This window comes from Argentina silus, assembly GCF_951799395.1.
Source record: "Argentina silus genome assembly, chromosome: 15".
Classification (NCBI taxonomy): domain Eukaryota; kingdom Metazoa; phylum Chordata; class Actinopteri; order Argentiniformes; family Argentinidae; genus Argentina; species Argentina silus.
In genome coordinates, this window is record NC_139669.1 from 12,880,304 (window position 1) to 12,906,940 (window position 26,637).

General features: G+C 40.3%; 2 protein-coding genes across 3 annotated transcripts; both read left to right on the plus strand.

The window, feature by feature from the left end:
- Nucleotides 1-11,106: 11,106 nt before the first annotated feature.
- Nucleotides 11,107-14,617, plus strand: LOC310816327 (ganglioside GM2 activator-like). Its single transcript, XM_083686466.1, has 4 exons — nucleotides 11,107-11,340; nucleotides 11,437-11,589; nucleotides 12,516-12,698; nucleotides 13,613-14,617. The coding sequence occupies exons 1-4, from the start codon at nucleotides 11,236-11,238 to the stop codon at nucleotides 13,769-13,771; spliced, it is 600 nt and encodes a 199-aa protein (XP_083542592.1). The 5' UTR covers nucleotides 11,107-11,235; the 3' UTR covers nucleotides 13,772-14,617.
- Nucleotides 14,618-18,075: 3,458 nt separating this feature from the next.
- ccdc69 (coiled-coil domain containing 69) lies at nucleotides 18,076-26,184 on the plus strand. 2 transcript variants are annotated; one of them, XM_083686463.1, is made up of 9 exons: nucleotides 18,076-18,137; nucleotides 20,615-20,681; nucleotides 22,050-22,228; nucleotides 23,263-23,350; nucleotides 23,532-23,605; nucleotides 23,783-23,884; nucleotides 24,081-24,200; nucleotides 24,527-24,624; nucleotides 25,148-26,184. In XM_083686463.1, exons 1-9 carry the CDS (start codon nucleotides 18,117-18,119, stop codon nucleotides 25,314-25,316), a joined length of 918 nt encoding a protein of 305 aa, XP_083542589.1. In that variant the 5' UTR covers nucleotides 18,076-18,116; the 3' UTR covers nucleotides 25,317-26,184. The 2 variants fall into 2 exon arrangements, with proteins under 2 accessions (XP_083542589.1, XP_083542588.1); XM_083686462.1 differs by having other exon boundaries at nucleotides 18,088-18,164.
- Nucleotides 26,185-26,637: the final 453 nt, after the last annotated feature.

The window sequence follows — 26,637 nt, forward strand, 5'->3', positions numbered from 1 at the left end:
GTATTTGCACTCCTTTAATGCTTAAAGATAATGAATTACCTGGGTTCTTGTGCTGCTGCTTACACCCTAAAGTCAACAGTCTTTGTCTTATTGTTATGTAAATAGAACCTCACTGCCCATGCTCAATGTCTCTCCACAAATTAGCCAAGGGTGTTGAATGAGGTGAAGGAGAAGAAGAAAGGAGATATTTGATTCTCTCAGGGAGCCATATCGAAAGTGCCTTCAGAAAAAAGGACAGCATGTCCTCACTGTGGACTTAGTGGTGCCAGGAGATGTCAGCGGACAGCTCTGGACACAAGTACCAGAACAGGAGAAGTTAGGACAAGCTTGTCGGATCCTCCAGGCATTGTGAGCAACATAAGCAAGCAGGCCACATGTCCGGTGCCAAGACCTGACATTTCGAGGGGGAGAGTGAACACATGGACACAAGAAGGAAGAGTGAGTGGATGTGGCCTAGAAATAAAACAGCAACAGAAGGTGGGCATAAGGCCATTATCAGCAGGTGGACCATGCAGAGGAACACTTTCAGGATAATGTTAAGTTAATAAAAAACTCCACAGTCAAGCCTAAATGCATGTGAAAAAGCCCTTGCATACGAGTGTTGCAGTGGGTTTAATCCAAGTGACATTTAAGTGTATTCAAGCTATTATTATAACCAAGCAAGAGAAGCATAACCGGTTCTTTGTATCATACAAAGAAGGGCCAGACATCATCTGCGGAGGCTACATTTCTCACACCTTGAGAGAGGATCTGAAATTATTTAAATGCAATGCTTTTGGAATCAATTAAAATCAAGCCAAATACTGACACATAACAAAATATGACAGTGATATTGATTTAAAACAAGTGTGCACAGTATTGATGAAAGAAAGACTTCCCTGCAGGTTCCGTCTTGCCCTTAAAAACAGAAGGTACTGTAGGTAGACATCTAACGAGGCAATTACTGAGTAGGAAATGACATCATAAACCCATAAAAATGAGGTAAACTAATTATTTGTATTTGTATGGAGTGTTATCAGTGAGTTGATCTAAGTTCACATTTCAGGCATGTCATGGCCACTTTCTCTATAGACAGGTAGGTAGTAAAAGGTTGTAGACTGTCAGATGGCATAGGATCAGTTAAGCATACTCTTGAGCTTGTGAGTGATGGACTCACTTCAATTCCATTCATGCACTCCTTTAAATATGTGGTTTGACCTTTTTTAGTGTGTCTGTCAATATGTTCACCTTTTTAGCTCCTTATTTGACCCTGGCTAAATAGAATTCAGGGTCACAAATAGGACAGGGGGGCATAAGGAGGGGTGATATGGAGATATCACTGGAAACGAATCTATGTTTTCTAAACATCTTTAGTGAAGTTATATAAAAGAAAATCATGTGTTACTATATTCTAAATACAGTACATCAAGATCAGTAAGAGTCCATCTGTTGCAAGCTTGAATTGGATTTCTGACAAACCAAGTCATTGTATACGTTAACTACCCCCATTTGAGTAGAACTGATCTGCCTGTCTTTCCTAACAGATAAGGATCCTGCAGGTAAGAGCAGGAATAACCCCTGTTGTCTTGGCTGTGATAATGGGAACCACTTCTCACCCACAAAGACATCAGATAGTAGATATATCCTCCCAGTCTGCAGGCAGACAGCGAGGCCCACCCTCTGGGCTTTCAGGTGTCTGCCTCTGTGACAGGCAGATGAGAGATCCCAACAACTGCTTGCCCCAAAGTAAACACCAACCTACCCCTAATCACTGACAGCATGACCAGAAGAACCGTCTGAGTATTTACATGGTGACGACTACAGTCAGAGGTAGTGCATTTTTACTGTGTTGCTATGGCTTTATGAATGTTGTTCAGTTACCTTGTCATTAGCTTCTAAAGGTCAATATGTTAATTGACGTCATCACAGATCAAAGAATAACACATGGTGACTCCACAGTGATTGTTACGAGTTTGAATTTGTATTCATCCATGTTTCAGAGGTCACCACACGTCTCACCACGCGGAAGCTATTAACACACCATTACATTGAGAGATTGACATATGGCAATAACTGCCATTGTTTTTGAAAAATGTATCAGTAATAAAATGTTTGTGATCCAGTGGCATTGAATGGAAACTGGAAAATAAGTTTAATTTCTTGAGAAGATAAAAGTTCTTATTCAAGCAAAAAATGACAAAGAAAACAGGAGCGTGATGCTGAGAGAGATGTATGTGTATGTGACATGGCAAGGTAGATGGTATGATGTTTTTAATTAAATACCCGTAATTTGTGTTTACAAATGAAGGAATTCTATGGAAAACACTTCATGAAAGCCTCACTGATGAGAGGTTTATGGGCAGTTGATTGATTTGTTTATCATAGATTCCTGACACAGCAAGGCAGGCACCAAAACAAAACAGGGCAATAGCTTCCTGAAATGTACAGTAGTACATTGTTTTGTGAGACAATGGGTAAAGTATATGCAGATAACATACTCTGTAATAAAGAACGCACACCCAAACTAGGTGCTGACTAATGGGAAATAGTATTAGAAATAAACTGACTTTAATTACCAACGTGCAGGTACAGTAGCATACATTAGATATCTCTGTCTAAACATAGACAAGCTTTGTTTTGTTGATGCAAGACTGAAATTGAGGTGGACTCCCTGAATGTAATTTACTGTACTGTCAGTTTGAATCCACGCCCCATCTTAGAGAATACTTTAGGTTGCTACTGTCACAGAGTCTCCTTCCCGATGACAGTTTGGATATGCAAATACTGAGTAACTCTGTATCTAGGCAGATCCGGTGGTTGCTCAATATCTAAATTCATGTAAACATATTTTTTGTCTTAGAATCGTGTTTTACAGATAGAGAATGCTGTTGTGCTGAATAGCTTGTGTTGACTTAGTGATGACACTAAATGCATTTTTCACAATGCTGTATGTCTACTGTATGACAAAAGAACATCATGCTTTCTGTTGTTCAGTGAAAGTTAGTGTGTTTGGAATTTAGTGAAGAGAAAGCCTGTGTTACAACAACAAACAGCTTGGACACAATTGCACTTTGTTTGCTTTTTACGTCATTACGTCAACTGAGAAAATTGCACTATTCCTAACAATATTCTGCTAGAATACCAGGCTACTCTACAGAGTATAGAATAGCTATAATAAAGACTATGTTTTATGTTGCAGAACATTATCTTAGATTGTCTTGAAGCTTGAAATACAATAAGACTTCAAAATGCTCTATCAAGGGCTAGGTTTTACTGTAGCTCCATTTTTTCAAGAGAGGATGTCAATCTATTTTCTTTGAACAAAATCCTCTGCCAAAAAAGAGTGGAGGAAAAAAATTGGGCCTTTTAGTGTGAAAAATGTTCTTAAAAAAGAGTATTGAATTTAGTCTCAGTTGGGGGAACACAAGTTGGACATTTTGGACTAAAGGTAAAGAAGCATCTGTTCTCAATGATTTACCTGACTGTAATGGCTGGTGGAGGTTCCTCATGGAACAGAATGAGGAATGGTATCAAAATACATTCCTTTCCATTCCATGCATTACAATGAGCCCATCCTCCGATTTCTACCTCCACCAGCCTCCCCTGCATTAATCCCTTACTGTTTATGTTACTACAGGAACCCTCTGTCTCCATCACTAATGAGTGTGGTTTTTTAGGAAGAGTGCAAGCATATCACACAGGCTGGAACAGCACCGCCATGCCTCACGCTTTTGCACTGTCCAAATAGTTGGAGACAAAATTGTCTCTCAGGTTAACAGATTAGATTCAGCTTGTTCAAATCCGAGCACATTTTCATAAGGCTTGAACAAAGAACAATGGGGCTCATTTTCAGACTCAGAGGAATTACTGATTCACATTTGATAAGGTATAATTAGTGACTCTTCATTGCAATCCACAATTGCAGGGCTCTCATTAGACTTCAATACATAATCTAAAGTGTATAATCTACAGTTGATCCCCTCTCATTCTGTCAGTCAACACGTCTGTTTACCTATCTTTCGAGACATGCTCTTGACGCTCTGCATTGTATTTAGTAAGCATTACGCATAAACCCAGTCTGAGCTCAGTGTTGTGTGAGGAAACGTGCTCATGAAGTCACTGAGTGATTCCCATGAGTCAATGGCTTGATGGATGAGAAGAAACATATTAAATCTCAATATAGCTGTTGTCTGTAGACCACTGTGCTTTGTGAAGTGAGATAAGTATCAACCTGGCAGAAAGACAAGATGCCTATTTGTAACGATTGCAAGAGCGAAGCCCACCTCACAGGCTTCCGTTCCCCCACGGTGGAACAGATCCACACAACGCTGCGCGTCAGCATTAATTAAAGCGCACCCAGGCTGGAGTGGTGTGTGTGTGTGTGTGTGTGTGTGTGTGTATGTGTGTGTGTGTGTGTGTGTGTGTGTGTGTGTGTGTGTGTGTGTGTGTGTGTGTGTGTGTGTGTGCATCCGTGCATGCATGCGTGTGTTTATGTGTGTGCATACGACATCCACCATCACGTCATACCTAAATCACCTGTTTATCCCCTAGCCAGCTGATGCATGGTCAGTGGGGCTGGGAGGTGGTGCAGGCTGGAGGAGGGGCAGGGCCAGATGGAGAGGGGCATGGGGGAGTGGGCCAGGGCCTCAGCCCAGCCCAGCAGGCCCAGGAAACACAATCAAAATCCCAGCAGACCTGCTGGGCCTGACATGCATCGCTCATATAGCCCAGATTCTAACTGTATACCTTCTCTAATGACTCTCCCTCTCTCTCTCTCTCTCTCTCTCTCTCTCTCTCTCTCTCTCTCTCTCACACACACACACACACACCCCCCCCTCTCTCTCTCCACCCCTTTTCTCTCTCTCTCATTCCTCTCTCCCCTCTCTCAGTACATTCATGTGTTCACAAAAATGATGCTGATATGATTGTCGCATGTTAATTGGCTGGAAACATCGTTCAGTTCAAATCCAATTTAAAGCAGAATCTTAAACATAAACACACATTGCCTCTTATCCAAGTACTTATACAAGTACTGTGACTCCCTTCAAAACTAGCTGCCGAGCAGGTTCTTCCGGTTAATGTCATACAATTGGGAATTAATATTTCTTGTTTTTCCCTCACATCATTCTGTTAATGGTCTTAATAACTGGGTGAGCAGGAATAGTGACAGATACACATTGTAAATCACTCTCTTGACGATAGCCATAATACTGTCTTTGATCAGATACGCTCACTGGCAATGAATCACTGTGTGATTCAGCTAACCAACTAATTTGTACAGCATAGACTAACAATGCAGTACTTGTATTTCCTTTGTTCCATTCATGTCTGCAAATATATTGTTTATTTTTGATTGCACCAATGTATTTATACACATTTTTATGTTTGGTCGCACTTTGAAAACAACAAAAATAATGCTGATGGTTAACTTTGAATTATTAAAGGAAAGAAAGACATACACACACTCTTGTTCTGATGATAATTATTTATTGGACTAACGTTTCAGGAGCAAGCTGCCTTCTTCAGGGTTTCAAGGCAGCTTGCTGCTGAAATGGTAGTCCAATAAATAATTAGCATCAGAATATGAGTGTGGGGTTTCACCCGCTAGCCTGCACCTCACCAAGCTATGGTGTGTGTTTCCTAAACACAACCTTCAATTATTCCCAAATTATTTCAGTTTATCGTGGCTCTGAGTGAACTTGTGACAAACCCACATGGCCGGAGTGTGACTTGCTGAAGGGCTCAGATAAGATAAAGTATGTCTTTCGGAATAAAGGTGGACTGTATCTATGCCAGATGCATGCTATAACTCTGATAACACCAAGAAGAGGGTCTTTGTGTGCAACACAAAACAGATAACGAAGAATGTGGAGAAGTCTACAGACACACATGCCTCCTTTTTCCTGAGTCACCCAGTGGCCATGAACTGCAACACACACACACACACACACACACACACACACACACACACACACACACACACGCACACACACACGCACGCACGCACGCACGCACGCACGCACGCACGCACGCACGCACGCACACACACACACACACACAACTGCAACATAAACACACACACACACACACACACACAAACACACACACACACACACACAATAACACAGACTGAAATATATCATGACATGAGCATAATAACTGCGAACATTAATTTGAGATTGAAATATGAGAGATGTTTATTTAGTATTATTTAGTATTATTCAAGTCACATTTTCAGAGATAATCATGTGATAATGGTACAGTGGTTGCATTACATACAACAATGTCTCATGGAATGTGGACACTTGAGTGTAAGTGGCCTCTTCCATACCGAATTCTCCAAGTGCACACTGATAATAGTTACTATCCAGTATAAACTTGTATTGCTTCACATGGCTTTGTCTCAGCAAGTCTCAGTAACCATCTGCGGGCAGCATCTGACAGATGCACCTCTCACTATTGCCCAACATGCCTGCAGGCTGTATGCAACCTGAATGTGATGTTAACACTGGGACTGTGACAGTACATGGCTTTATCCTCTTTCAAGCTCTGCCTTGATCAATATTACAGTTTGCATCAACATCAAAACGGTATTCTGTAACAAAAGATGCCGGATTAGTCATCTGATTACCGCTTTTAATGGCATAGTTGAACCTGACATAACTGTAGGTGCAGAATAACAATACACAATAGCATTACATTAGAATAGTTTTTTGATTTAAAACAAATGCACTGTTAGGGAGAAGACAATGCATCGGTAATGTGTCCGAATTCTCACTTATTCATAATATAATGATAGCAAAGGAGGCTGATGGAGGCAGAAATCAGAGGACGGGCTCATTATAATGCATGGAATGGAATTGGGAATGGTATCAAACACGTGTTTGAAACTGAAGGACTCGAAGTGATCAATAATGAAAGATCAGACGGTGGATCTTCAGAGTTTAAGATAAAATGACAAGACAGGCACAGTAAAAACATCATCTTATACTCTGAATATAAGATGTATATATACATATACATTATTGATCACTTATTGATCACTTCACTACCATTCCTTATTCCGTTCCATGCATTACAATGAGCCCGTTTATCCTTCCCCCTCCGATTTCTGCCTCCACCAGCCTCCACTGACACACAGACACACACACAGACACACACACACGCGCACGCACGCACACGCACACACACACACACACACACACACACACACACACACACACACACACACACACACACACACACACACACACACACACACAGTGACATACCCTCTGGCAAAGAATGCTTTTTGGAACTGAAACTAACACATAGCTCACCACCATCCATCTTGCGCTCAGCGACCGGTCCCTCCCCTACACCCGCTATTCACTGTGGACAGGATATGTCCTAGAACAGTTGTTGTACTGTAGCCGTAGGTGTGTGTGTGGGGGGGGGGGTGTTCTTTTAGGGTTTATAGAGCATTTCCTTGCTGGATCTCTGCCAAAGCTTATCTGGGATTAATCATTATGGAATATAAATAATATGAATAATAATAAATAATACAATCTCTGAATGTAGTCAATCAAAATCATTCAAAAGCAGCAGTGCCCTGGCCTATGTTCTTATGCAAGTGGTTCCAAATGAGCTAATTCCCCTCTCTCCTCAGTTGGATTTACTGTCTAAATGACAGTTGAGGTTATGGTTAGGGTAAGCTTTTAAACTGTCAGCTGTAGCTCAAACAACATAAGTCTTTTAGATTAAGATTCACAAGTATAAATGATGAAGGGCTTTCTAACTACCTCTATCAAACAACACAAGATTTACTGTGTGTGTGTGTGTGTGTGTGTGTGTGTGTGTGTGTGTGTGTGTGTGTGTGTGTGGTGTTATGTTTAAACTGCAACATATGCACAGAAAAGTGTGGTCCAGCTTTTTTGAACGCCCACATACTGTAGTTAATGCTAGATGCTGCACGTCATGCCTAACAACTCCACCTACTCATGACAATATTGACGATAAATCATGGCCTCGTAATACTTAATTATTACATGGGAGAGTGTAAAAATAAGACTTTTTAACATTTCTTTTCACCCCATAATAAGGTCATTTGTGATGAACTATATCAAAAACTGCCCATGCATCCTGGGGAAATGACATTTTCTTTAATATCTTGTTTTTAACATTTCATCGAAAGTGCAATAGGTCGATAATTTAATCGAAAGTGTCATAATCATATAAATGAATTAACAATCATCGTATCCACCCAACCTTATCCTTTATCACACTGACATTACAGTTCACAAATTCTATGACTCATCTGACATTTCATCCACAAGTATCTATACGCTGCATTATAACCAAGAGTCAAACTGAGACAGTGGCATTTGTAATATGGAACTTTTATTTTTAAGTCAAGTTAGGACACGCATTCAACCCAAGATGAAACCTGATACATGTGTAGTGAAACATATGACAGATACGTGAAACTCATTAAGACCACACATTTGATGTGGATTGACAGATTACAACAACATTCTGAGTCATATAAGGTTTCTAACATAATATATACACCATTTAGCTGCCGTTTTTATCCAAAGCGGCTTAAATTGCAGTGAGTGCATACATTTTTTAGTATATATGGTCCCAGCAGGAATCAAAGCCGCAACCTAAGCTATGTTAGTGCCATGCTCTACCAACTGAGCCACAGAGGACTACAAGTATATTACCTACAGTGAGGATATGTAGCCAACATTGTGGAGAAGCAAGCAATTCATGCCATTTCATTTTCATTTAATGTCACTTCAAACGTTAATCTAATTGATGTCTTCGTTCTCTCTTTTTCAAGCAAGGAGACAATCTTTTTTTTATCCTTCCCACGATTCAGTGTGATTTCCTAATGACTGAGCTGGGGGGGTGGGGTTGGGGGGGGGGGGGGGGGTTGATGAACAAAAGGTGGTGAACACCCTGATGTTCATCAACCTCATACTATAGGTGCAAGACAAGACTTGGTGATGTCAACGATCCGTCTGAACTCTGTCCTACAGTGTGCAATGAGCATGACTGAAAGTGGGCTGTTACGGATACCTTTTCCATTTTGGAAATCTCCCAGATCCATTTAGATAACAAAACATCACTGTCTCGATTATTGTATCGTAGCCTACATGTAGTCTCTAAAGCAATGGAATTTCACAAAAAGAACAATCTGTTTTCCAGCAAGCAGACAACTATAGTGAGGAGGAGACAACATCAACTTGTTGGACTTGGGCCAGTCTGTCTTGCTGTTTGTAGAGCATACACAAAACACGGTGGAACCAGCATGCAGCACTTCAAGCCCCTAGTGCACCCTGTTCCAGCAACACACTTGGCAGGACATTTCACCTGTAGGTCCTACGTTCCATCAACCAGGTGAAAGAGTCTTAGGTATTCTAGGTAGTGAACTAGAGTGTATATATATTTTAGCCATTTAGCTGACGCTTTTATCCAAAGCAACTTACATCGCAGTGAGTGCATACATTTCAGTATATATGGTCCCAGCAGGCATCAAACCCACAACCTAAGCGTTGTTAGCACCATGCTCTACCAACTGAGCCACAGAAGACCACTCTATAACGAAAACCTTGACCATTCATTTATAGCATGCAGACACAGTATTCTTTCAATGTGATACATTTCTTGCCAAGGTCTTTGTCTAATTCCACTCAAAGGCAGCCTCTGAAAGGCAGCTATCTGAAAGGGAGCTGAATGGTATTCAATGTTATAGGACACTATTTTTCTTCCGTTCACGGGTAAATTGAATCAACACATGAAAAAAACTGTCTCACACATGGGGTTAGAATACTGCAAGGTTAGAATACTGCAAACTCACATGCGGAAAGATTGAAATGTGACATGTTCACACTTGTTTGCAGTGTGACCTGGCTCTTAACAGCGAATCATTCTTTGCTGAATATGTTTTCCCATGACAAGACATGGATTGTCGACCTCAAGGCTATATCAATCAAGGCTATATCAATCAAATGCTACCAAATCACTCAAATCTTCACTGGAATATACCTGTCCCCATAATACATGAAGCCAAGGAATGGTTGCAGAATCGAATGAGTGCATGCATGTAAAGTATGCTGCACATGAATGAATCTCTTACATTCCCTTTTCCTGATCAGAAAATCTGAATAACATTATTGGGAAAAGACAATGATGATCAGCAAAGATCACATGAACATGAGTACAAGTTGATGTGATGAATGAGGCAAAACATAAACATACTACTTCTGAGCCAACAACGGGAGGCTGGTGGAAGCAGAAATCACACAATGAGCCTGTTCTCCAAGTTCTGCCTCCACTGGAGTCAACATACTTCTGGACCTCAAAGAATAGAAACTGAGAATCTGTCAATAGACGTTCATAACAACATCAGACAACATTGTTTGCAATCCCATCTCAGACAAGAGATGGACTGAAGTTTCACCAGTGTATGTACTCTCAAAACTCTAGTTTTGAGAGTTGGCAATGGGGTGTTTGTGAAGAGCTGAGAAAATGAATACAAGATCTCCATCTTGTGGTCAGGAATGTATCAGCACTTTTATGTTCAGAAGGGGTACAGTAGTACGCAGATACGATCCATTTGGCCTGTGTAAACTAAATGTATGCATTATGTAATGCAGTGTCCCAGGCAAGCAACCAAATTATCCTGTGGGTCTGACTCCAATGCTAAAATTAATATGTTTGTTTTGAACTTGGACAGATAGACCACTGAGAGGAATTTTAGCTAAGGTAGTTTAGTGAAGTTACTTGGCTGTAAAAGATTCGAACAAAGTCTTCACTTAATGGAACACTGCCGCTAGAGCACTTCACTGCAATGCAGTCTGCAAATACAATGCTGACGGATGACAATATTCACCATATATATCATCCCACCACAACTTCTTCAATACTGTAGTAACACAACTCATAAAGGTACATCATTAAAAGTTTTATGTGATTCTCTTCCCTGAGTGGACGTAAAACAATAACTCTAATTGAATCTCCGCCTTCACATGAAATATGAACTCATCACAAGGCCTCCTTCTTTGAGGTCTCTGTCACGTGACTGAGTGGCTTGCGTGGGTAAATACGGAAGTAAACGCAGTGTTTTTGCACGCCGCCGCCTCAATAGACGCATTACCTAGCAGTTTAAACCTTGAGCAATTGTTTACTGTTTAAGTTTTTTCCGGCGTTTACAATACACCGTGCTTATTTGTAGTTCTATTGTAACAATAATTGGTGACTGTGTGTATAATGAGGAACTGGATTGCGTTGATGGTAATGCTATGCATTACAGATACTATAATTATAGGGGATTGCAAAGTGCATTTCAAGAAAACGCGCTTGACGAATGCAAAGGTATAATTAACAGCTTCTTCGATAGTTATAATAGTGTTCTATTCGATTTAATTTGATAAAATCGTATACAATGACATCTTCCATATGTTTCAACAGATTGTGGGATTCGCGTGGAAGAACTGCGGTAAACCTGATGCCCCAGCGGTTCTGAAGACTCTCGCCTTGTCGCCTGATCCCATCACCGTCCCAGGAGACCTGACCGCCAGCGCGTCGGGGTCCACGACAGTAGAACTTGTCTCACCCCTTGCTGTGAGTAAGCAAGCCCGTGTTGAGTCTTGCCTGTTAGATTATGGGTGTACACTAGTTCTGTCATATAAAATATTGAGTGCATATGATCATGTAATATTTGTATTATAAGTATCTTTGAGCCTAATACTGTGCCAGCATTTATTTTTCTCCAGTTAGCAGATACTTCTAAAACTTTTCTAAAAACACGGAATTGAAACTCTACCATGTCTGTCTCTAGTTTGGGTTATTCCTTTGTGTCAGTGAGTGTATTGTTGGTCATGGGTGTTATGTGTGGTTAAAGAGGCTGCAATTTGTCTGTGGGTGATGCTTGCTGCTGATCTCATGAGCTTCATGTGAGCAGCTCACCACATACACAACTTGCTACACTCATGGCTAAATACACAACTTGCTACACTCATGGCTAAATACACAACTTGCTACACTCATGGCTAAATACAAGCTAGACTCAGATATGAGTCCTACTGTAGATTCAAAGTTCTTCAGTGAAGAAATCCCCAAGACAGAAGATGAAAATTGCAATTGCAATGTTCTGTAATATTGTAGTTGTTAAACATAGAGGCTACAGTTGGCTATATACAACAAATATCTCTTAGACTATGAAGTCTTGTCATCCTAACTTGCCTTGCATTAGTTGATGCAGCAATTAGTATACAAACTAAATTAGTAAACAACTGAGAATGGCCTCTTCATCCTGAAAATCAGTCAATCATTACGTCCTTGGCAGTTTGTTTTTCCGTTGACCACCCCCCTAAAACTAACATTCCAGTGCTGGTGAATTATTATGGAAATAAACAATTTCAGCTTTGTTGTAAACAACTTGGGAGCAATGTTCAAGAGAAACCTTGGCTCACGGTATATCTGTAACACAGTGTTTTATTGACCAAACTCGTGGATATGTTTTTCCTGGCCCTTTTCTCCTCCTGTAGGTGAATGTAACCTTGGAGAAAGAAGTAGCTGGCTTCTGGGTCAAAGTGCCATGTCTGGAGGAGATAGGGAGCTGCCACTACCCTGATGTTTGTGACCTACTCAACCAGTTGATACCACCTGGCCAAGACTGCCCTGAACCACTACATACTTATGGCATCCCCTGTCACTGCCCCTTCAAAGCAGTAAGTCTACAATTCATCTGTAGGCTATTGAAATGACTGGTATGTGATGTACTATAGGAAGTATCTGATTATGCTACTTCCCTATTTTACATCCTGCTTGGTGCAATGGAATGAATATCCGCTGAGAGCACTATGAATTGGTGACCTTATTGGGTTACATTAAAGGGATAGTGGACTCTAAAATCTGATTCCTGTGACTAACCACATACCTTCACTTCAATCAATACAACAAGACACGTCCATGTGACCGTCGCTATGAGACCTTGCAGCAGACACATTTACGAATACAATGAGGGCCACAAATTGGACCCCACCTGCTTTGATTATTGGAAAGTGTGTCTACTGCAAGTTGCTGGGATTTGGACATAAAAGTGTCTTGGTGTATTGACAGGAGTGAAGGTATGTGGTTAATCACATAAATGTGTTTTGAGCGTGAATTATCCACAGCTTTAACTTTACCTAATACCTGTGTAGCTACATTCTAATTATTCTAGTAACACTGTATTAACAGATTACATTTCAAAATTGCATCGTAATTACATAGTAGTGGAGTGTGTTTTTGTTATCACAAAGATCTAAAACCATTCGGCAGTAATTTAGCAGCCATTGTTAGTACACAGGTGTAAGATCAACATTATGTAACGTATTACCAATTGCACTGACAGAACCATGCTGCATCTTTATACCACACAGCACTTCACTTCATGGTGTACTCTGTCTGTTGGTTTCAAGCAGGAGAGGCTGGTGGAGGACGGGATCATTGTAATGCATGGAATGGAAAGACACAAGTTTGATGCCATTCCTCATTCCATTGCATTCCATGCATTACAATGAGCCCGTCCTCTGATGTCTACCTCCAACAACCTACACTGGTTTCAAGTGACCTCTATGTCTCTCTATGTCTCTTTCCTAAGGGGGTCTATTCACTGCCAGAGTCCGACTTCTACCTGCCTGATATGGAACTCCCCTTCTGGCTCACCAATGGCAACTACAGGGTACAGGGAGTACTGGGAAGCATGGACAAAGAACTAGGCTGCCTCAAAATTGCATTCTCTGTTCACTCCGATGCTTAGAATACATCCTGTATTCACACTGTGCCATTCTCAAGGGAACTTCTCAACTCAACACAACAATGGGGAAATGGACCAAATACTGTATACAGGAACTGAGCTGAAACTATGGTGGTAGAGTCTACTGTTGACTCAGTCATTTTGCATGGGTACTCATTAACACGGTACAACCAGTTGTTTTTCAAATGTTTTAATAGACGTAGGATTTTATGATCTGATTTTTTTTAAACAGGCAGGACTTGTAAATGGGTGAACAGCCTTTTGATGTTCTATTGGGCCGAGGCATTTCTCCTGGAAACTTGTCACATGACACGCAATTTTAAGTTTTTTATTATGCCATGTTTATTTCATATTGTTTGCTAGAGTCTACATGATCATAGGTAGGTTTTAGTTATGGGGTATGTTATAATGCTGCTTTTATCTGATTTATAGTGGGGTTGCTTTCTCATATTCGATTTTCTGATGGTGTGGTATTCTTCCAGTTGATTGTGTATTATAAAGAGATTTTTTTTTTTTTCTGATGGTGGTTTTATTCTTTTGTCATATTACTGTAAAAGTGCCTAAATAGACCTGCTGTCTTTAATGGAATGCAATTGGTCTGGTCGTGAACTCACTGAATGCGTGCTGAATAGCCCATTCTTTATTTATTACGATACTAACCCTAACCCTAACGATGTAGTGGATTAATTCAAACCTAATTCAAACAAATGTATATGCACAGATTGAGAATTTATCTCCTGTACTGACAAACAAACTGTGACACTGGCCAATCATTTCGCACAATAAAATCACATGTACAATTTTTTCTAAAGAGTATCCTACAAATGAGCACTGTCTGAGTTTGATCTGATGTTTCCCTGTATGACCACAAGATGGCAGAGATGTAGTGGTAAAATGTGATTTGCATGACTTCATAACATGGTTCACGTAAAAAAAAAAAAAAAAAACCTGCAGTATGAAGTGGTTCAGTACAGATTCTTCAATTCGTAATATATATTTCAATGCACATTTTGAGAACAATCAACCTGCACATATCAGGGTGGATGCTCCTGAGTAAGAACAGGGTTTTTTGCATAATATGGAACAGCTAGTATGCCAGGAGAGGCTGATGGAGGTAGAAATTGGAGGATGGGCTCATTGTAATGCATGGAACAGAATGAAAAATGGTAGTTTGATAACATTCCTCATTTCAAACTACCATTCTTAATTCTGTTCCATGCATTACAATGAGCCCGTCCTCCAGTTTCTACCTCCACCAGCCTCCCCTGTAGTACGTATACTCTATTCTTTCTCTAAAAAACACTTAAGACATCATGTGTTTCTGTTAAGAGGAGAGGTAAGATTCTAATATCTCTCTGATGTGCTGCCCTGTTTGCAGAACGCATGTCTAAGAAGACATACTGTAAATATACAGGGTCCAGATGACTCTCTTTCAACTTGTCAACATTCCTGTCATTCCTGATTTTCCAGGGTGCACTTCCATTCCATTTTATGATTCCAGATGTCCAGGTGCTGTACATCCTAACTATGGAAACTACTGTACCTAGCACTGGAGGCTGGTGGAGGTAGAAAACGGGGGACATGCTCATTGTAATGAATGGAACGGAACAAGGAATGGTAGTTTGAAATGAGGAATGGTATCAAACCTCCACCACCACCATAATCAACACCACCACCACATCCAATTACGTAATGTACGTAATTCTTGCAAATGTGGGACCTACACAAAAAAATGTATTTTATGCAAACTCTCATATCCAGACTTCACCCAGGGTCACTATAGCAACACAAAAGCACAAATACACATGACAAAAAACTAAAACACTACAACTGAAGAAGACACTGTATCCTACTGTATTCCGCTGTGGCTAGAAGGGACATAATGTCATGTGTGTTCCTATCTGAGAGTTTGGACTTGGTCTGAGAGGCAATGGAAAGAATGTTATCAGCCGGCTGACTGGGAAGGACCAAGGCTTTTTAAGAGCTCAGTGGCACAAAGCACATTCGTGCTGTGGCACTATTGGATCCCATGGCCTCTACCCCTCGTGCCTCTGCTTTATGAGGGTTTATACCCAGGCCATATGCCCCACAGACACAGTCACTGTTTCCTCTCAAACATGGGCGAGAAGATTTATACGTCGACAGTGTGAAACTCCATATAGCCAGCAAATACAGTTATTAGCTCTTAAATCCCTTTTAAATATACAATGAATTCAATAGTCTTAGCTCAAATATTTGGGTGGAGCCAAATAGACATTTGCTTCAAAGTGATGAAAAGTATAACTTATTAAAGGATTGTAATTTGGAAAGTCATGCCCTTTAATCCTATTATGAAAAAAGGCTGTGTGTTTTTTTCTTCCTCTAATCCTTAAAGTTTACACCATTTAGAAAAGAAGTCGTCATTTACTTAGGCAATGCTGTACTGTATTTTCCCCCCTACCCAGTGGTCTTTGTTTGGGTCTCTTTTCCTGATAAGTGATTGCCAGCAGTGATTTAGATTATGACCAGATTATCTATGTATTATCTGGGATGTGATGAACAAACATTTTTTTCTAATAGGTTTATCATGTTGTTTTTGCTGTAGATAACAATGCAAACTCTGGGTGCATCGGCCAGCTTGTCACATACTGATAGCGGTGTCTGACCCAATGGTAACTGAGCTGCTGCTGCAGCTGCTCCTCCATGGAAACGTCTTCTGTTCACACACACAGTTCACTACAACAACTGCTCCATCTTTTTATGTTGGATTAGAGAAGCGGACCTATAAATAGTCCGGGTTTTCACAAAAATGAAAGTGTCTCAAATTCCGCAGATAATCTGCTGTGGAGGTAACACATCTATGCTTAATATAAACAGAGGCCTGGTCCAAAAATAGACCAACTCTGTGGAGAAGATTAAGCTGGTGTGGTCTAGGATATAGACATTGAAACCATTGTTCTAATCTATAATCTTGTTCTATAATCCTATTGTCTCCCTGCAGAAATGCAATGTTGATATGGTTAGGTATTCTACAGTACCTGAACTGAATAATGAAATACTACAAAGACTACAAATTGACCTTGAGGAATACATTTTAGTTATATATTTGCAACTGGTGTAGTTTGGCTTTTTAACCTATGATGTCACCTCTCTGAAATATGATTCTTATCAACTACCAGTGGAGCTCTTCATGGAACATTGCCGACCTGGGCAGTAGCTTACATTCTGTGTGCAAATCCATACATTCCAGGACATGTCATTTTGCCAAGGCCCATCCCTGTGACGCTGTGACCCTGTGACCCTGTGATACCAACTGATTCTGTGCTAAGAAGAGAATCAGGTTCTTTGTCTTTAACAGTTTGCCATTGAGGTAGGTCTTGAATCTATTAGCCGTCTACTCTAACATATTTCCCAATGCATCTTTGACAAGGGGAAGTTGTGAAAATGACTAAAAACATTCCAGTTGAAGGTGTCTCATTGTTGAAAATTAACTCCAGTTGTCTTGAACACGCTTCTCACGTGAATAGTTTAAAGGGGCAAACATATTTTGGGGGGTTTACATTGATAATACTGTAGGTCTTGTTAGTGTTTATACTATGTGACAGGGAGAACTGTTGAACTTATTGGTGAGTTATGTGGGATATGCAGCACACAGGGGCAAGGTTATGATATGGCCTCACTGCAGTCCCACCCAACCCCGAATGATCAACATGAACTCCTTAGTGAGGAACTAGTTTGAAAAGCAAATACAGGCTTCTTTCTAATGCAATTATCTAATGGTCATTCAAACTATTATATATTCACACATAATGCCACAACTAGTATATATACAAAGAACAAAATCACAGTGTCAAACAATCCATTAATTGTTTATTCTTTAGTGTACTACAATGGCATTAAAACACTTTGGAACATATGCATATGTATTTAGTGTAACATTTTTAGATTAAACTATATATATATAAAAAAAAATACAAATATCTCAGCATATTTTTCATCATGGTTAGGTAAACTAATCCTTAATCATTTCATGGCTATTGTCTCAAGGAAATGGTGCGTGTTTTCTGTGTATTACGGTAAAAGTTCAACTCAATAAAGATGAAATCCACGAGCTTCAACTATGCACAGGATGCGCATTACATTGATTTTATGTACGTTTACATCTCACATGTGGTCCAAATAGTTGTACTATCAGTTTGCTGCGCATAATCAGAATTTGGCATTTGGGGAGTTTGGGTTATGAAAGATCCGCCCATCTGGTACAGAGAGCCAGACAGCCCCGGTACGGTGCAGTGCAGGCAGGCTTGGTATTTGAAAGTTGATAACTCAAGACAAGAGAACTTGTTGAGGGGAGGACGCGGGACAAGGAATGGGTTGTAGCCACAGTAAGGTGTGTAGCCAAGCTTGCAGAGGAAAGGTATTTATCCATCTTTGCCCGTGTTTCGAATGTATTTGACGCCTTGAGGTGATAAAAGGAAGTTAATTAGCGATCCAAGTGTTGTTTTTCTAGCTGCCATTGTCGCGACGATTCGAGGCATGGTCACAATGAAACATGTTGATTATTTTGGTAAAAACAGCTCGCAAATAATTATACGAACGTTATTTTTCCAATAATCTGTTGCCTCCCTCATTGCTGCTTTGCAAACGTGTGGTGCTTAATCAATTTGTGCAAAGTTGTGATTGGAAACAGATGTCCTGAAAAAAAAATAGTTCATGACTATTTCCCACGACAGTTTAAACCTCACTGTTATGAGTTGACAAAATTTCACAGAACCAGTTCTAATGTGTAGTTATGTTTCAAGAAATGACAGTGTTGGATAGTACATTGTATCATGCTTCGTGTTTTAATCATCCATGCGTTGTTCTGTATCATTGTTAATAAGTAAAGATACACTGATACTATGCTGTAGCCATTGAATTGGCTTAATGTCATAATATAAGTCGGAAGCCTTTACTCTTTCCACGAAATCAATTCATGCTCTGTAGTAACTTGTGACAAACTGCACTGAATGCAATAGGAAGTGTCTTGAAAATAGAGGCCACAAGTGTTTTTTTTACGTATAGTTGGAAGTACTAGTACATGAACTTTACAACCTTCGACACAAGCTCATGTTACAATATATATACATCAATTATGTCACAGATTAAACCATATCCAAGATGGTATTGTTGAGGATTGCTTAATTGCTGAGATGAAAGGGGATAATTCACTAGTTTCTCTGGCAGTGTATGAATCAAACCTTTCACAAAAACTATGCAATATTTAAATGGCCTAGATTATCAATGGATTTATCAATGTTACCTGGTACCTGTAGAGCTAACACACTCTTTTTGAGATACAAAGCTATTTCTCTCACAGAGTATTGGTAAGCAGATATAAACCAAGCACTTGGACGCTGCACCTTCTGCAGATCACAAAACCATCTGTTTCTATGGTTGACGTAGGCAATTGGAGAAGTGTTGGGGCCTGCAAAGGCTTGACAAGAGAAGCCAAGAGAGTCACACTTATAGCAATGACTTTATACAGGCAGACCAGGATGAAAATACCACATGAAGAGGATGCAGCCACAACCAAGTGTTAATGACACCAATATTTGCTTCTTGGTTTTAAAGACCAGACAGCACTCTTTCCCTTTTCTATGAATGGTAGATATTGTTGAGAAGAACTATTGGTTTTTGTGAGTACCCATGCCCTGGGGTCAGTTTTTGTTTAGCCCATCCAAGGTTGATACTTCTTTCATCTACCAAATGTGTGATATTTTGCACTCTTAAAATGTTTTTCAACTCTAAGGAACTGACTTTCACAGATATTTCTCACAGAAGTTACACAAAGGTACATCTTAACCTTAAACTTTTGGCCTCAAGACACTTGTAAACATTTGCAGTCAGAGTGTACATTCTGTCATGTATCTGGGATGTTCCATTCACTGGGTCCAAGTGTAGGCTAGTGAATGCCTGCCCTGCCCTAAACGTTGCAGCGTTCAAATGTTTAAAAAGACTGTGGAAAGAAGAAATCCCTGATTTATGGTTGCCTGAAAGAGCCATCTCAAACCCTCTTGAACACATTCTCCTAGGACTGTGTATTTAAGATCCTCTACAGAGATTTAAAGCAAGCAATAAAATGCATCGCATCATGCTATGCTTGTCTCGTCTACATTGTCTCTACAATGCTTGGCTTGAGAATAGTATGCTCCATTTGTGAAATGTAGCATGGTATTTATTGGCTTTTCCATGTTCATAAAAGTTGGTACCCCGCGTTCCATAGAGTGTTTATATGTGTTTATATAATGGTAGTGGGGGTGGGATAACGTTGTTTTAAGGGGAGGAGTCTGTCTCCATGGATGGCCCAAGGTGTTGTACTCTTAGAAACATGCTAGAAACCTTGGTATTGTTACTCAACTTAGGAGTAGGCTAGTGATGGTAGCCTAGTGACAGTAGCCTTTGTGGCAAATCATTCTGGCTATTTTTATATTACACCAGGCTAATATCAGTTTAAAAAACAAAGTTTATTTGATTCAGCACACTGATGTGTTGTTGAAACAGTGAAAAAAAATTTGAATCATGAAATTGTACCATGTTACGTAATTTAGGAAAAAGATTGAATGCCAGTCATGTGAAGACTAATCACTCTGAAGTAGCAAATATGGGTCAAGTACTCATCAGGAGCTTTCATAATCCCCTGTTGTTCCAGTTGACAAACCCAAAGTGCTGGGGACCCTGGCACTTCCAAAATGGTGTTCAGAGCCTCTCAGTAACGATAATCATCTAATTTGCTGAGACCTAGTTTTGGCCAAAGAGTTTGCGTAATACCCTGCACCCATACCAGACTTTATCAATTAAAAATAACCCCTTTTCTCTCCTTTTTAGAGGAAAAACAAAGGCAAACAGGGAGAGAAGACTCAGCAGGAAAGCAACAACCATCAAGATGGAAGTGGTGAGTGGTTTCCTGTAGAAAACAGTGCTGCCTGCCAGTTTGTATATCAAGCCAAGGGATGTCACACATTACAGCGCCTGTTGAATGAATCATAACGACTCATCACTGACAGTTCTAAAAGCTATACTTTATGCTTTCTTTTTTTTATACCATAATGTATAGTTTTGCTACATAGACCTTCTGCATATATATTTATATACTATTTTTTTTTTTTCATTTTGGCTGAATATGTGGCTCCAAGAGAGAGGAGTATGGAGTGGAGGCTGTATACCAGTGGAGGCTGATGGAGGTAGAAATTGGAGGATGGCTTCATTGTAATGCATGGAATAGATTAAGGAGTTCTTCATTCTATTCCATGCATTACAATGAGCCTGTCCTCCAATTTCTACCTCCACCAGTCTCCCCTGGGCTACATAATATACATTGTGTTCTAAATGACAGAAGGAGCCATACACAATTATGTGGGAAAATACACATTAGCAAGATTTTTGTATACTTTATACATCTCTGCACTGAATGGTAGCCCCACATAGCACTACGAACTTACTTTACAGCAGGAGAGGCTGGTGGAGGTAGACATTGTAATGAAACAAAATGAGAAATTCCATTCCATGCATTACAATGAGCCCGTCCTCGGATTTCTACATCCACCAGCCTCCCCTGCTTTACAGTTACCACCTTGTGCATGTTCAGAGGTGTGTTTGTTGCCATGCTATTACGGTTCTGAGGGTCAGCCAAGGTTTTGTAATGTCAAACCTTCCATGCAGAGCTGCCTGAGTGCTTTTAAAGTTGCACCAGAGCACAGTTGTATTATCCAGAGAGTACAAGTATTTATAGAATAAAGTATGAAGAATCAGTATGTCTATTATTGTTCTGCTGAGTCTAGTCAATCCAGTGAAGGTTGTAAGTCAGGTTCGGTTCAACTCTTAGGCCCACTCAGTCTTTTCAAGCCCCTTCTCCCTAGAGACATTCGTCTTTTGTATATCAGAATGGATTGGATACGTATAAGCAAGTTGGTAGTATCTCCACTTTGTACTCTTGCTTATGTAGTGAAGTCCCTATTAAATCCTACCAGATCTACAGTACATACTGTTAGTGCAGGGGGGCTGGTGGAGGTAGAAATCGGAGGACGGGCTCATTGTAAACCATGGAAGGGAATGAGGAATGGTATCAAACACGTTTGAACACACCATTCCTCATTCCATTCCATGCATTACAATGAGCCCATCCTCCAATGTCTACCTCCACCAGACTCTACTGTGTAAGTGTCTAGGGAGTAAGTAGACATACAGTAGGAGTTGATTTGGGACAGGGCCTAGTCATAGTCACTTGACTATGCTAACCTGGTGTCCCCCTCTCCACCCCTAGGTAAAGTCCCCCTGGAGGAGCTGGATGTGGGGCTGGAGAAGCAGCTGGAGAGGTATGAGTGGCAGCTGAAGATCCTGAGGGAGGTGCTGTCTGCCACTGGGAGCCAGGAGAGGGCAGAGCTGCTGAAGGGCCACCCACACGGAGAGCTCTGTGACCTGGTCCACAGCATCACTGACATGGTAGCAAGTCTCATCAAATTCAAATCCAAACTTTATTTAAAGTAAAATTTGATAATGAAATAATATTACTTTCAAAAGCATTATACAAATTGAATGTCACTTGATATTGAAATGGACAATAGACATAAATAGTAGTAAAGTACATTTGAAACAATAAGCTGAACAAAAGACAAATAATTTTAAAAAGACAATGTGGTTACTGTAGCCAACTTATTATATATCCAAAGCAACCAGCACGTGTTTGGGGACAGCCACCCACTAAGGTCATCGACAAGTCTGCCTGGTTGGCTTCCCAAATTTGCATGGGGAAATCTTGTCCCAGAGAAAGCACCCGGTCGCCCTTAAACTGAGGCCCCATGGCATGCCTCAAGGACGTGCAGCTTCAAGTCAAGCAGCATTTTAAGACTAACCAGAGAGCAAGTAACAAATGATGATGTCAAGTCATATATTGTGCAGCTGTCACTGATAATAAACAAGGCATGCTTTTCCATTACAGAATAAATTGGGAACAGTGCCTATTTTGTGTGCAAGTGTTATGGTGCCCGTGTGACTAGGCCGTGAGTTAAAGCGCTCTGGCATGCCTTTAGCCCCTTCTGAACCTTCACTGCCAACAAAGCCAGACCTGTTTATAGGCAAGCTTGGCATTGTAATGCCGTAAAGAGAAAAAGGAACAACGTTGATTTGTGCAAACATACTGACAAAGTAAGAACACTTTAGAGTAAGTCTTTGGAGGGGTGTTTGTTTATTGTATGACTCATGGTAGCACCCATATTGATTGTGAGGTGTCCTCACCATGACATGGTGAAATAAGCCCAAAACCTTACTTACGATCCACCCTCGTCACTCAATTTGTGATGAAAGATGTGAGCGAAAGTTCTAGTTAGTTCAGGTTTGGATTAGAAGTCGAGTTATGTCACGTTAGGATTCAGTCCACGGAGAAGAGAGTTGTGGTTGGTTCCCGTCTGGGTGACCTAGACATCGCTCCCTTTGGAAAAGGTGATGCTGTACCTAGTATTTTTGTATGTAACCTCCAGGTAAAGACCGAAATCACTGCTGACCTGAACGTTCTCCACGAGGAGAAAAGCAAGAGTGCCACAGAGGAACATGGGCGCAATATCGAAGGTAAGAGCCATTACTACAATATGATATTAGTTGACCATGAAGATTTTATGTCCCTTTTATCCTATGCACCTGTTGCGAAGAAACTACCTCAGCTCTGCAAAAGCCTTTTTTCAGATTGTATGTTTGAACCAGTGGATGCTGTATTAAGAAATAAATCACCATATTACTTTATACTTCATAGAACTGCAGAGGATACACTGTGAAGAGAAAGCTCTGTTGGATGAGACGTATCAGGCAACTGAGAAGGTTTGGCAGGTATGCATGTCTAGCTTTGTCTTAACTCTTTATAGCTATTAGTCTTTTAATCGTCCTTGGTTTAAAAACTGTGCGTTTATTTTACAGTGTATATCACTGTAGGCCTATATCCTTTGATATTTCATCAGAAGAACTTACCAATTGTTTCTCCTCTCCTTTTGTTTGCTCCACATAAAGTGTAAGGTTGAGGAGTTGACTGCAGATCTCCAGGTTTTCAATGAGTTGAGAAAGAGAGTAGAGGAGTCAACCTTCAAGAAGGATCTACAAAGAAACATTCAGGTGTGTGTGTGTTTCTGTCTCTGTGTTTATAGCATACACTATTCAGTTAATGTTAGATTGTTACTTTTAGGGGGAGTAGTTGCGTTTCCCTTACTATGCAACATTACACTTTGAACATCTGGTCTCTGGGCCTTTTTGCTGTTAATTTTACAACATTTTTCTCCCCCCCCCCCCCACCTTCCCTCCCTCCCTTCAGGCCCATGGCAGCCCGGGGCCGTTCTGGGAGCGAGAGCAGGAGTCTCTGCTGTTTGTCATCGAGATGAAGAGTGAGCGTGTGCAGGATCAGGGGAGCAAGCTGATGCAGATGCAGGCTCTGGTAGGGACCTGACCTATTATGGAAGACTGGGAGGCACTGGACACAATGAGATCATCTCTCATTGGGCCTCAAAATGTCAAACATAACTCTTAATTGCTTATGGGCTGTTTAGATTAATTCAGTTTTATTAAACTCTATTGTCACATGCCAGGGCAGTTTGGTTGTAGCATAAACACAGGCATAGAAATACTACCCAGAGGACATTTTAAACACAAACTATACTGTTTTTTTCAATAGCTATCCGAAGTTTGTGAACTTGATCGTGTTGTTTTTGACCACTGTAATTGCTGATTTGTATCCTTATGTTCCGATTTCTGCTATTTCAGGTGGAAAAAAATCTGTCATTAGAAGACCAAGTCATACATGTTCTACAGCAGAATGAGGACCTCAGAGTACGGATCGACAACTATCAAAGCCTTATCCAGTAAGACCATGATCACATGATTTACACCACCTCCATTCTTCTCAGTTTGCATATTTAACTACTCTGAGGTTGTACATGTACATGACTGTTGTAAAAACACAGTTCAAGGTCACAATGGAGAACAACAAGATATTGAGATTGCAGTAAATGCAGAAGTCCACTCCAATGATTAAGAGAACTGAGCAGTTTACATGAGACATGTGCATGTGGCGCCACTTGGTGGAAAATGCTGTCTGAGCAGGGGATTTCTGAGGATAGATGGTGGGAGTTCAAATTCAAATAACTTAATTTATCCTGTGAGGAAACTTGTGTGGTTGGCTACAAACACGTGTCAGTGCTAATCCACACCACCTGTCGCCATTACAGCACCAAGAAAACAATAACAAACAAACAAATTACATTTATTGAATGAAGTATTGATAAAAAAATATTTTGCTTCAGATAATTGCAAGGCCATTACTATCTTTCAACACAAAACTTGAGCCTTGCTTTGACAACGGTCTGCATTTTCCCTCCACTCAAGGCAGCTGTCCAAGGAGCACCAGAACCTGCAGGGGGCACTAGAGAGGCAGTCTGTCATCAGTCAGAAGCTCACCCAGGAGAAGGAGCAGCTCATGTTTAAGCTGAGACACAGGGACTCCTGCCCCACCATCCACATGCCACCCATTATGCCCGAGCTTGCCCCCAGCTGACCCAGCTATACTGGACACCACTCAGGACTGGCCCCCTCGTTACCCCACCCTGACAACCAAAGCCCAGTTGCCTTGACTAAGGGGCGTAGTCGCTAGCTGGAACCAGACACCAAATGTTTGATCCAGTTGTATACTGTTCCTGTGCCTACAGTATCATCTTTGGCATTATGGTTTTGGTTCAACAGGACTGTTTTATTGGCAGTGGACATAGCCACGCTGTGTTGGATCTACCTGACACCTGCTTTACAATGTGAGATTTGATGGTTTGAATTGGAACTTAAGATGCAGATGTTTCAGTTTGTATGTACAGTACGTTTAATTCACACTTCTCTTGAGCCTCTAATATAATTTGTGTTAGGGTAGTATCAAATTACTTTTGTTACAGTTTTACATTAATGCATATTCGATAAGAGTGATAATGTAGTATATACGACATTTAAACAATCTAGACAACTTTTTTTGTTGTGATATTTTTTGTTGTTGGTTACTTTTATCTCTGTTTTGTTTTAGATTGTGGAATATATTGCCATGTTGGCATTTATTTCTATTTTGCAGTTGAGGACAGTGAACATTTTTGACATAGGCCTATAAGGAACCAAAAAGCACTTATTAGTGTTGATTACATTTTGTTCTCCTTATGCACTAGCACTTTTTAATCAGTATTTTACTAAATGTGAGAGAGATTGGTGTTGTTATTATTTTAGATGTTGGAAAACTTGTGAGTTCCTCTTGCCCTTTTGTTTTAGATTTTGTTTGTTTACTTGTTTGTTGGATGACTGTAAGATGTTTTTTTTCTCTCAGTGCCATTAGTCCAAGCTGTTTTTGCTTGAATCACAATAAAGACCTGCAACTCAGTCACTGGACAAAGGTTTGTGTGAAATGTGTTTCTTTATGAGGATAAGAATGACAGTTGACAAATAACCTACAGTGAAGATAGTTTTATATATTTTTATTTTATATAGCCTATTTTTTTGTTACCTTATGGATAAAGCAATCCATATAATCAAGTTGCATCTTGCTGCATCATTATTGTGTACTGATTCTATACCACATTTAAAAATGTCATGCCTTTACTACTTTCAAGAGCCTTGTGGTATATTGCTGTAAGTACTGTAGTTAAGTAGGTCATGTTGCTCCATGGACTGCGGTAACCACTAGGTGGCAGAACAGGATAGATGTATTTGAGATTGCAAAGTGATGAGCTTGATAACCAAGAAGTCATCCTGATCCCTTTTCCTTTCCTCCACTGACCTTTAAAATGTAGTTTTTTAAAAATGTTTATCCTTCATTAAACATGTGTTAGCTTAGGCTTTTTCACTGG